At 34.6% G+C, this 12,578-nt stretch overlaps 1 protein-coding gene across 1 annotated transcript; it reads left to right on the top strand.

Moving 5' to 3' along the window:
- The first annotated feature begins 2,859 nt into the window (after nt 1-2,859).
- Nucleotides 2,860-7,758, top strand: LOC123703313. The gene is made up of 7 exons (XM_045651270.1): nt 2,860-2,986; nt 3,070-3,694; nt 3,938-4,202; nt 5,459-5,571; nt 6,209-6,336; nt 6,727-6,814; nt 7,682-7,758. Exons 2-7 carry the CDS (start codon nt 3,115-3,117, stop codon nt 7,726-7,728), a joined length of 1,221 nt encoding a protein of 406 aa, XP_045507226.1. The 5' UTR covers nt 2,860-2,986; nt 3,070-3,114; the 3' UTR covers nt 7,729-7,758.
- The last annotated feature ends 4,820 nt before the right edge of the window (nt 7,759-12,578 follow it).

Below are 12,578 nucleotides of genomic sequence, written 5' to 3'. Positions count from 1 at the left end.
AGAAAATCTATTGGGTCGTGGTCAGATCGGGCCGTTCGGGGCTCATTAAACGTGAAGCGGTACGCAAGGTACGATTTTATGTTGTTTAAACGTGAGGCGGTATGCACGGTACGATTTTATGTAGCTAACATGTGAGGTGGCACGCAAGGTACGATTTTATGTTGCTTAAACGTGTGGTGGTACGCAAATTACGATTTTATATTGCTAAAACGTGAGGCAGTACGCAAGGTACGATTTTATATTGCTAAAACGTGAGGCGGTACGCAAGGTACGATTTTAAGTTGCTTAAACGTGAGGCGGTATGCAAGGTACGTTTTTATGTGGATTACACGTTCGTCGGCACGCATGGTACGATTTTATGATGCTTACAATATGTTCGGAGACCCGCAAGTTACGATTTTATATTGCTTACACGTGAGGCGGTACGCAAGGTATGATTTCATGTTGCTTAAACGTGCGACGGGCGACGGCACGCAAGGTTCGATTTATTACATTGTATTTACTAGGGCAATGAGGCAAGCGATTAGAGGGCGAAAGGTATTTCAACTGTTAACGACTATATTAACCCACATAATATATATTGTGATCATGGCTTTAAAATATAGCAAAAAGTTGAAATACCTTTCGCCTTACTTTCTTATCATCCTGGTGTTATCATCCTAGTTTTGATAACATCCCTATTAGGTCTATTTAACGGATATCGCGAAAGAATTCTAATCAATACCCGCGGCCCCATCATTTAAGCGTCTCGGCGGAACACAGTGGGGTTTTAGTCGGTAAGAATCCGACATAACCCACGGCTCCTTCCCCGGGGGCCGTGGCCGTGGGTATCGTTGGAAGATTTCCCCATTATAAAAAAAAGGTCTATTTAACGGATATTAGATATTCCAATATAATTAGTAAATGCTTATTTTGTACCTGCGGGTTTAAAATGTTGTTCTATTTAGGGCTGATTTTTCAATCCTTGGTTAATACTTATTCGTCGAATAACGTACTAAACTACCAAAAATATTATATTCTTTGGCCGTATTTGACAGTTTACGGGTGACATATTAATATTATCGTGTAATACTTTATTGGGTGGATACTTTAAGTCTTGACTATGGATTGAAAAATCGGCCCTTAGTAAAAGAGTGTAAGATAAATTAAGTATTAATATGTAAAAGAATAAAGATGATCCCATTGTATTCAGCCTTATTTTATTATATCACTAGGTTTCCGCCCGCGGCTTCGCCCGCGCAGTCAAAGAAAAAGCCGCATAGTTCCCGTTCCCGTTGGATTTCCGGGATTGCGTTATTTTCCCGGGATAAAAAGTAGCTTTGTCCTTTCTCGGGTATCAAAATATCTCCATACCAAATTTCATGAAAAATTTTTCAGTAGTTTAGGCGTTATTGAGTAAAAGACAGACAGACAGAGTTACTTTCGCATTTATAATATTAGTATGGATTGTTAACTATAATCGAAATGATAATATCACTCAGTTATTTATTTAATAAATTTATTAAAAAAATACATTTTGGTTTTATTTTTAGTTAAGGCCCCCTTGTCCCGAAATTATAGGTCTACCAGAATCTCATGGCATATTTATAATTATGAAATAAAAGATTTTCATATGGCAATTTTATTTGACAACTATCAAATTGGTTGTCAAATTGTTTGTCTTCTTTGGAATTTATTAATAATTTTTAGGATTTTGTCTAAAAATCTTCGAAAATGTCGAAAAAGCTGCTGCGATCACAAGCAACAGGTGTAGTTTATAATGTGTATAGAAAAACATTCGATGAAGAAGGGTCAAACACATTACAATTTTCAATTTTGAATATTTTATTGGTAAATTGGACTTACCCGTTTTGATACTTAAAATTAAAAATATTATAAGTAGGTAGCTATAATATTGTTTGTTGATTACAATATAATTTTATTAAAACTTATTACAGGAGTTTCCAATACGGCTATTCGTCAAGTCCAAGCTGTCCAAGTCAATTTTATATTGTGTGTATCTGTTAATACTTACGAAAATAAACATAGTTTTTATTTATTTTATAAAAAAATATTAGCATTATCTTGTTTTGATCTGCATTATCATTACATCCATATTTTTACATGGCATAATGATAATTAATGAACAAATATAGGTATGTGTAAATAATAATACATTAATAAAATACATTACATAGATAAAAGTAATATGTAAGTATGTACCTACATAATATTAAGTGGATATCTCATTATTAAGTACAGTATTGTTCACTTATGTAATGTGACTAATGATGTTGAGGACAAAATAAAAAATAGGCAGTATCAAGATCGTTCAGTCCATTTTCCCTAGGGTTGCACACTCAAAATTTTGATTTCCCTAATTGCCATCAGATTCTGGTTTACCTATATAAGCATTTCAGGCATTGAGACGGCACGCGTTCGCTTGCAAATATTGCTCGTTTAATAGTATAGGATAAGTAATTAATTTATTTATCAATAAAATTCCTAGGATAGCTAATAAAATCAAACTTCTGATTTATTTATACTGTGGCGAGCTTGCCGTTGTAGTCGCTGCTGCACGCGAGCGGCGACCACAAAGTGGCACAACAAAAATTGCACAGGTCCTCCCTCGATGACGTCCGGCTGGATTCTATATTATTATAGGTAAATGAAATTAAATTGATCGCTTTTCAAACAATCTGTCCCTTATTTTATTAAACCATGGTCACCTAATTAGAACGAGACAAGTGGAAAACAAAAACGCTCTTTTATTAAGATTCGTTTTTTTCGCCATGGTGAATCTAGTAACGTCTTTGTGTGTGTGGTATAGTCTGTGTCGTACGTGGTTCTATTTTAGTCTGTGGTCTATATTGTCTATACGTCAAACGCGTCAAAGCCAAGCCAAACAAATTCTGATTTCTGATTTGCGCGTCTAGAAAATACAAAATTACGATAAAGAATAGATCAATTTTCATGAATCAATTTTTACTAAAAAAAATATAGTAAGGTATTATTAGAACCAAATATTGAAAGTTGAAACATAGCATAACTATCATCCACTTTCATAACCTAATTTTGCTGCCTCCACAGTGTTTACAAATTCGAACTACATATTTGTATTGAGTAGAGAACATCATGTCTGAGGATATGGACTGCGAAATAGAATTTTTAGATGAGGATGCTGACATTGTTCAACAATGTGTGCAAACCGTCGAAACTCCAAGCGATGAGGCACTTTTAATAGAAATAAAAGAAGAACAAACTCCTTTGCTCGTCGAAAGACCGATCGTAAAAGTGGAAACAGAGAGACCGATACGGCGAAGGAAGAGGAAAGATGAAGAAGATTCAGATTACGATCCAACCGATGAGCTTCGCCCAAGAGGTCGCAAACGGAAAAATGCAAATGTTTCCCGCCAAAACGTAACTTTGAAAACGCCGAAATCAGAGCCTAAAGTTAAGGACAAAAATAGTTCGAAACACGATTTGAAGATTCGCAGGGAGCTTGATATTCGAATTCCCGATTACGATGATCCATTGTGTTTGCCTGTACGCGCTTTGATAAAAGATGATAGTGATAGGAAAAAGTTGAGAAATTGGAATAATTTGTGTTTGAAGAATTACAAATGCCATGATATTCCGTTACGGATGAATCTAGAGGAGAGTGTGTCTTCCTCACGGACTGTTGTGATACGAAACTTGATGAATAAACAAACAGGTAATTGTCTTCTGGCTAGTATATAATTAAATTAATTTTCTGTACAGTTAGTATTGATGTATTCTGGTGACTTGATAAGTTTTCTCTCTATTGAAACAAACAGATAAGTAAAATATGATTTTTTCAAGCAGAATTTGCAATCCTGTGATATTGTAAATTGGTAAAACCTTGAAAATACACTTGAATCAGTAAAGAGGAATATTAATTTCAGTAATCAATAGATCAATTTTTTTTTATTTGCAGAGAAAGTAGAGACAACTATGTGGGGTAAAATATCAATACAAGACAAGAAAGGCACAAAGAAATCGGAAATCATACAATCAGTCCTCCCCAGATATAGAGAGAAGAAATTCCTGCATTCCGTTGTTCTGGGCAATAAGAGAAACAGACCAGTTTATAACAAAGAGGAAGTTATATTGACGAAGGAATTTAATAAAGACGAAGAAATGCTAATTGTGTATAAACCTAAACAGGCGTTGTCTAGCTCATATAAAATGTTTGAGATGAAGTAAGTTGTTTTCTGAAACCTATTAGAATAATTGTAGTACTTTTTAAGCATGATTTATGTTACACCATGTTGTGACCAGGCCAATAAGTCCAAACACAAATTATTGTATACTTTTTGTATAAAGTAATTAATTCCTGCACAGAGTATAGAGTGAAAAATATACTTGCTATACTTTGCGGTTTCACCCGCGTGTCTCCTCTCCTGTTGCTCTTACTGTAATGATAGTTTACAGCCTTCCTCGATAAATCTGCTTTCTAACTCCAGAAGAATATTTCAAATTGGACCAGTAGTTCTTGAGATTAGCGCGTACAAACAAACAAGCAAATTCTTCAGCTTTTTAATATTAGTATAGATTAAACATTGCAATGCAAATGCTATCAATATTCACAAATGCAAATGCGAATGTGAATATAATGGCTTGTTTTCATCTTATTTCTAATGAGAATTCAATAGATATCTATCTATACTATACTTCACACACACACACCAGCCTATTCCCGTCCACTGCTGGACGTAGGCCTCTCCCAGATCGCGCCACTGTTCCCTTCTTCTGCATATTGCATCTACCCAATGCTGGGCTCTTGTCCGTGTCTTACACTGCGCTTATTAATTATAAATACTTTAACGCCCCTTAGCACTTAAAGATATAAAATAAAAATACAAACACCTAAAGATAGTTTGGCGTACAATTGGCGGTCTTATAGCTTAGAGCAATTTCTTCCAGACAGCTTACATGGTCTCCATTCAAGCACATGCTGACACAGTCGACTTAAGAACTATATTATTAATTATTATTGTAAAGAGATAATATTGTTTTATTGAACTTAGGCTGCAAACTTACTGAATAATTTTTTTTAGGCATTATCAGGAAATAATTTGGGATATAATTTGTTTCTATTAATAAATAAAACAGATTTATGGTAAACAAATTAAATGCATATATCTTATTCTTGTGCCCTTATAAATCTTATCTATACTTAATATTATAAAGCTGAAGAGTTTGTTAGTTTGAACACGCTAATCTGAGGAAACACTGGTCAGATTTGAAAAATTCTCGGTGTTAGATAGCCCATTCATCAATGAATGCTATAGGCTATATATCATCACGCTAAGACCAACAGGAGTGGATAATGCGGGTGAAACCGCGGGGAACAGCTAGTAAAATATAAAACTATAATGGCTAATGTTACTGTATTTAAAGGTAGTGTCCGCATTCAGCCCAAATCAACATTTAATTATTAAATTTAATATTACAGTGATAATACTGATGATAATGAAGCCAAGAAATACCTCCGCGAAGTGGTTGTGTGCAAAATGTGTGCGCCCTGCTACCAGACTTCCTGGCGAGGGGTGCGGAAGAATAACACATGTAAGTATAGTCTATACATATAGTAGCTTTCTGCCTATGGCCTATTTTTTTTTTTTTTTTTTGGTGTCTGTCAGTCAACCAAAGGAATAGTGTGTGATATTAGTTTAGCTCTTTACTGTCATATAGGATTAAGTTGAGTGTTTTTGTGCCGTGTTTTTACTGAATTTTTATAATAAATTAAATTATTTGATTTAAATTTTATAGTATTTTAAGTAGTAGTATTTTATATTGTATTTTAAATTAATATTATTCATGCAAAAAAAAAAATAAAAGCAAAAATGTCTCGACTATAATCCAGAGGTGGCGCGAACAGCTTGTGATGACGGGTATCTTTAAAAAAATATATATATATATAGATCTTTTACTGTATTTACTAAAACCGTCCTTTCAAATTGATCTATCAAATAAAAGAATGCTTCAAACTACAAAACTTAGGGCTGATTTTTCAATCCTTGGTTAAAACTTATTCATTGAATAACGTATTAAACTACCATTTCAAAAATGTATTCTAATTCTGCATATTTGACAGTTTACAGGTGACATTTTAAAATGTTCGTGTAATACTTTATTGGACGGATAAATTTTAACCAAGGATTGAAAAAGCGGCCCTTAATACTATATATTGTTTCTCTTCCAGCGAACATAAAGTGCGATATATGCGGACGCACATGTGTGAGCGTGTACAACCTGTTATCGCACATTCGCTCGCACACAGACAAAGACGTGCGCGAGCACAAGCGCGCCATCTCGCGGGCACTCGCACAGGTCAGTGGGAGAACGAGATAGATATATTCATTTTTGATCAACTTTATTCATTCATTCGTTCAGCCAGTTCGTCGGTCAATCATCAATCAACTTATAATATACTAGCTGCTCCGCGCGGTTTCACCCCCGTGGCTCCACTCCTGTTGGTCGTAGCATGATGATATTATAGCCTTTATCCTTCCTCGATAAATGAGCTATCTAACATCGAATGAATTTTTTAAATCGGACCAGTAGTTCCCGAGATTAGCACGTTCAAACAAACAAACTCTTCAGCTTTATAATATTAGTATAGATTTATCTCTTTGTTTTTTTTACTCTTCTGTATGTTTGTGTGTATTACATAAAGGCATTGTATGATGATAATTATAATATATTTATTTATATTTCTAGTCATTGGAATATCACTACGAATGTCGGATCTGTCAAGAGAAGCAGCCGAGCATCAAGGCATTGCGGCAACACATCAAAACGCACAAGGGTGAGTGGTTCAGCCAGTTTATTAAGTGCCTAGGCTGTTTGTTAAATAGTGGCTAATGGTTAAAGTTTATTTGTTTTATAGATTTGATATTGTATGAGGAGTCAGGGGACCGAGTGCGATTATAAATATGCGAAAGTTTGTGAGGATGGATGTGTATGTTTGTTACTCTTCTACGCAAATACTACTGAACCGATTACAATGAAATGTAGCACACATATAGAGAGTCACTTGGATTAACATAAAGGATAGGTTTTATCCCAGAAATCCCACGTGAACGGGAACTATGCGGGTTTTTTTCGAAAACGCGGGCAAAGCCGCGGGCGGAAAGCTAGTAAAAACTATTTTCGGGTTCCGTACCTCAGAAGAAAAAAAGACGTGTGTCACTCGGGGACTGGGGCGGTTGCGCTATTGCATGCTATGCCTTCAAGCCACACCTCCGCCCGTCCCCGTGGGGAGCGTGAGGTTTTTTCGTTACGGAATTTCTCGATTCGGTCCCCGCGCTCAAGGCCCGCGATAGAAGCTATGCAATAGCTTAAAAATACGGAATCCTTTTGCATATGGTATCAGTTGTTAATTGATTTTTTTTAAATCAGGTTCATTTTAGGCCGGTTGCAGAGCTTCACCGACCATCAGTGCGTACGTCAGTCGCGCTTGTCATATGTATGGAAATTCACAAAACCGTTCATAGCTAGACCGACCATACGCACGTGTATTTCAATACATATGACAAGCGCGACTGACGTACGCACTTATGGTCGGTGAAGCTCTGCATTGCAGAGTCTGCAACCGGCCTTGGACGTAAATTGTACTATTTATACTAAAATCTACTTTCTAAAACAATCTAATCATTTTAAATGTTTGTTCCAGGTCCAGAAGTATTTGTTTGCGACATTGGTAATCATTTGGTGTCATAATAATGTAATAAATATATATATTTGAATACATTTGCTGTTTAATTTCATCCCGCCTGTAGTATCTTAGGCCGCGTTTCCAGCAGTTGCTACATGGTTTAGACTTGCAAGCTGCTGTCGGATAGACTGTCGGATATATTAATTGGCTCCTTAATTTGTGATGTGTATAGGCAAGCAGGGGCAATTTAAATTGCTCCCGCTTCAGCTTCGAGAGTAGCCGATTAACGATTTAAAATCAATTTTATGTAATTTAGGAAATGGCGTAAATAGTAGAAAATCCGGTTGCAAGCTCTATTGTTTATTTTTATCTATAATTTTCTGAAGTGAAACTTCTTTAGGTGCGTTGAGAGTAAAATTTCAAGGTCGTGCATGGCAATACGTCACAACGATTTTGGTATCTTTGAATCTTGCCAAAGAAATTTCGCGTCTGATAGGGCGTATTCAGAAAGAAAGCTTGAAACTTATAAGCGCTTATAAGTTTCAAGCTTTCTTTCTGAATACGCCCATACGTGTGCTCGGCACACGCTCTTTTTTAATTTTATACAAATGTCAAGTTTTATAATTCTCATTTATAGTGCCACAAACTTATCTGACCCGGTGACAGTGTCACTGATGTCGCTTTCTTTTTATGTAAACAAAATATTCCGTATGAAAAGTCTGTGAAAATGTGACATTTCAAAATGGCGGCACGTAGTTCCAGTTTTTGTCACCGGGTCAGATAAGTTTGTGGCACTATATGGCAAAATTAAAATCCATATTCACTGGGATCGGGAGTTGCCACTTGAGAAAAAGAAGATTTATTATAATAATCTATGGTTGTTGTCTTTGGTAAGCTGTGTTTGATTTGAAAACTACATAATAGATGGCGTTACGCGTTGTGATGCATTATTGTCCATACATGACGTAGTCTCTTCACTCTTGTATTTGATTTAACGCGAGTGTTGTACCTTTTGATATTGAAGATTTTAACGGGTTTTAAACGCGATTCATTCATAATAATTATTATTGGGGATACTGAGTCTCCATGACCATTGACCACGTTCGCTGAGCAAAGTATGGGAAACGACGGGATAATAATTAATAATATAATGAATAAATCGCGTTAAAATCCGTTAAAATCTTTAATACTATATTAGTAGTATTTATTCTCGATTTGTCGTATCATATACTAGCTGTGTCTCATGGTTTTTCTTGTGTTTAAACTTTAGATTCCTAAGAGAAATAACCAGCTTGTCTGTTTTCAAATAGGTCAGAATATTATTAAATTGGATCAGTAAGACAAACTAAAAATAAGCAGACGTAGGTAACTAATATTTTTTGTGATTATAATTTTAAATTTAAAATTTCTATAGCAATAAGTAATAACGAATGAAACTAGAATGTAAGAAAATTATATTTACATGGTACTAATTGGTAGACCGTACACAAATACATCGAAATAAATAAAAATAGAATAATTATAGAAACGTTTATTTTTTTCATAACATAATATCAGGTTTGCAAGATTGTCGAGTTGGAACACCCATCCATGTCCTGACCGCACCAACTGTCGCTTAACTCCATTGATTGCAGGCACGTGTAAAAACCATTACCATAGCAACAAATGCAAAGGGGTTTTAAGTTAAAATTTAATTACAAAGAGGGGTTAGTAATTTAAATTATGCACCCCTTTTTAAGGTCGTAATAGTTTTATAGTAATTAGAACTTTGCTTTTAAAATGTTAACGTAACGGCACCAGTCTTGTACAGATTAAGGAAAAAATTCAAGTTTTTTGCAAATTTCTCATAGGTTTTTTAATTTTATTGGATATTGTTTTTGAATACCTTTAGTTCAATGTTAGTTTAACATAACCATTGTTAGAAAAAAGATTACAATGCATAAATAATGAAGTTATTAATAAATAAAAAAACCACTTTTTTGCACCAGTGTTGGACAGTTAAAATCTAATGATGGACACCCAGTTTTGGACAACATCCAGTTATGAACACCCATTTATGGACTGTACCTAAAGTTGTTTCTCCAGTTATTTACACTTGGAGAAGACTTATAGTTATCAATAAAATGTTGCAAATGATGATTGGAATACAATAAATCTGGGATGTATTTATAAAAAATAGTATTTATTAATTATTTTGCATACTTATATAATATTTTAAACAGTCTTAATTTCCATTTTCTAGGAAAAAATTGGACAAATGCATCGTTAAATAAGAGTTGTGTCTGTTAAGAAAAAACAATATGGGTTTTCTATTATTACTCAATAAGTCAGGGATGAAAAATATAACTAAAAAAAGTACTGCCACACATCCATCCATTTTGGGAACTCTTCTTCTTCGTCGTATCACTCTAGTCAGAGTGAAGGGTGGTCAACATGAGGTTTGAAGGGTACATGTTACCCGCTTCAAGATGTTCCACCATATCTCTCTGTTTCCTGGCATTCCGCTACACTCGTGAAGTGAACCGCCAATAGCAGCTCTGATCTGATCGATCCATCGATATGGATTCCAAATTGTAGCACGAGGCAAAAAGCTTCTTTTAAACTGTTGTCAGGATGGTGTGGATTAAATTTAAGCGTGTGTGCTGTATGGTGGTTGAATTTAGCAGCAGACCGCTGTCTGCTGCTAAATTGGAATGGATCGCTATCCAAACAGTTCATCAGAGATGATAGATGCGTTACAATGCGCTTATGGATGCGATTTATCTACGCAGTGATAGAGGATGAAGCGAGAACGAGTCGCACAGCACATAATGACCCATTGTTCTAAAATATATTCTTCATGTTCAGATATATATTATGTTGTTGGACCCATTGAGCAGACCTTAGGACTTTTAACTGATAGTTTATTGTGCAAAATTATTCTTGGCACTTCAAATCCTTCAGCGGCTTTTGTTACTTTATCCCCATTATTAGGGCATTGATTGCATTACCAATTTGTCCGGGAGTGTAATTTTAACAAAAAATATCAATGTCCATTATAGGAACCAAAGCAAATCCAGTCATGGACAATTGTTGTACAATATTGGAACCCTGTGTTCGAAATGGTCGTGATAGGTATATTATTAATCAGAAAGAAAAGACAATATAGAAAAGCGCATGTAATTAATATCTTTAAAAAAAGTTTAGTTTCGACATTTGTCCATAAATGGATATATCCATAGAATAAAATCCAGTTATGGACACTGACGAATTTTATTTAAACAACTTAACCTATCATGATACTAAATCGTGTAATATTTCGTACACTTAACTACTATAAATAAAAGTAATGTCAAATTTTGCTAAGATTTATACAAAAATTCTTAAAAACAAAATTGTGTCCTCACTTCCTTAAGGATTTCCTTAGTAAAAACGGACTTCTAAGAAACGAGTCGCAGCAACTAAACACAAAGTTATGCCATCTTCAAACATTTTGACCGAATAAGACGAAGTGTCGTATTTTGATAGTTTATGAACCAAACTTTTATTTTAAGTATTGCCAAATTACATAACGTTTATTTTGGTCTTATTATTTAAATTTTATATTTATTTTGTCCATTACTGGATGCTTGTCCACCACTGGTGCCGTTACCTTAAATTAAAAATTAGTAAATGTAATTTTATTGCTTAACAGGAATAATCAATTATTAATATATTAAAAGTCTTTCATAATTCACTAGCTGTTCCCCGCGGTTTCACCTGCATTGCTCCGCTCCTGTTGGTGTCCGTGATGATACATAACCTATAAGCCTTCCTCGATAAATGAGCTATCAAACACACGAGGAATTTTTTTCAAACCGAACCAGTAGTTACCGAGATTAGCGCGTTCAAACAAACAAGCAAACATACAAACAAACTCTTCAGCTTTATAATATTAGTATAGATTCTACAATAAGTGGAATAAAACACGTGACGAATTGAAAACACTTTAAAATACATAGTATTTATTCTTTGTGATCGGTTAGAAATGGAATGAGTTTTTCTCAGTTCAAGAAAATAATTTACTGTATCTGGACCGATTATTATGAATTTCTTTTATTTCTTTATGTTTACAAATACAAGTGAGGGCATTATGATAATGTGATATTGTGAGTAAACTCATTTTTTTATCTACCTAGACAAACTGCAACGAAGAAAATAATTTACCACAGGTTAGGAAATCAGTTAACTACTACAGAGAAGAACCGTCAAGAAACTCTTCAGCAGTCAGTAGGTATAAAAAGAAAGAAATAAAATCGTCATTGATTAACCGCACATAAATCATAGACAATATGTCCTCCACACTATCGTGATTGCCTCTACACACCCAACGATGCCTATTGTGAAAGTATTCCGTTGTCTATGCCATACTTTACGCTTGCCAAGAGCGAGTTGGCAGACGAACGAACTTACCACGAACATTTTATATTGTTAAAAAATAATATATTCGTCTAAATCGCCTAAAGGAAGATCATTTGTTCATATTTAAATGCTTTATTTATGTTTCCCATGCATAATATGACATAATACTATACCTCGGGCGTAAATGATCAAAACTACCCCAAAAGTAAGGTTGGTGACCCCTCGCTTGGGGGTTGATGACCGATGACGTCACATAGGGTAAGGATAGTGTGGTAGACCATATTGATGTGAGTCAGCATTAATTATTGTACTTATCTATTCAAATACATGCAAAATCTATATTTAATAATACTGTCTGTGTGTTGTCTACATTTATGTAGGTAGCTGTGTTTATTAGTTAGTTAAAAAATACGTATTTGAAGGATGTGCAAATTATTTAATGAGAAACTTGCATAGTTTTAGGAACGTCAGAAATAAAAATTAAACAATTAATATTAAATATAACGCGTAGTCAGTAGTCACTTCACTGATGGAT

This window comes from Colias croceus, chromosome 25 (genome assembly GCF_905220415.1).
Source record: "Colias croceus chromosome 25, ilColCroc2.1".
Lineage (NCBI taxonomy): Eukaryota > Metazoa > Arthropoda > Insecta > Lepidoptera > Pieridae > Colias > Colias croceus.
This window is presented reverse-complemented; position numbering and strand designations above follow the sequence as displayed.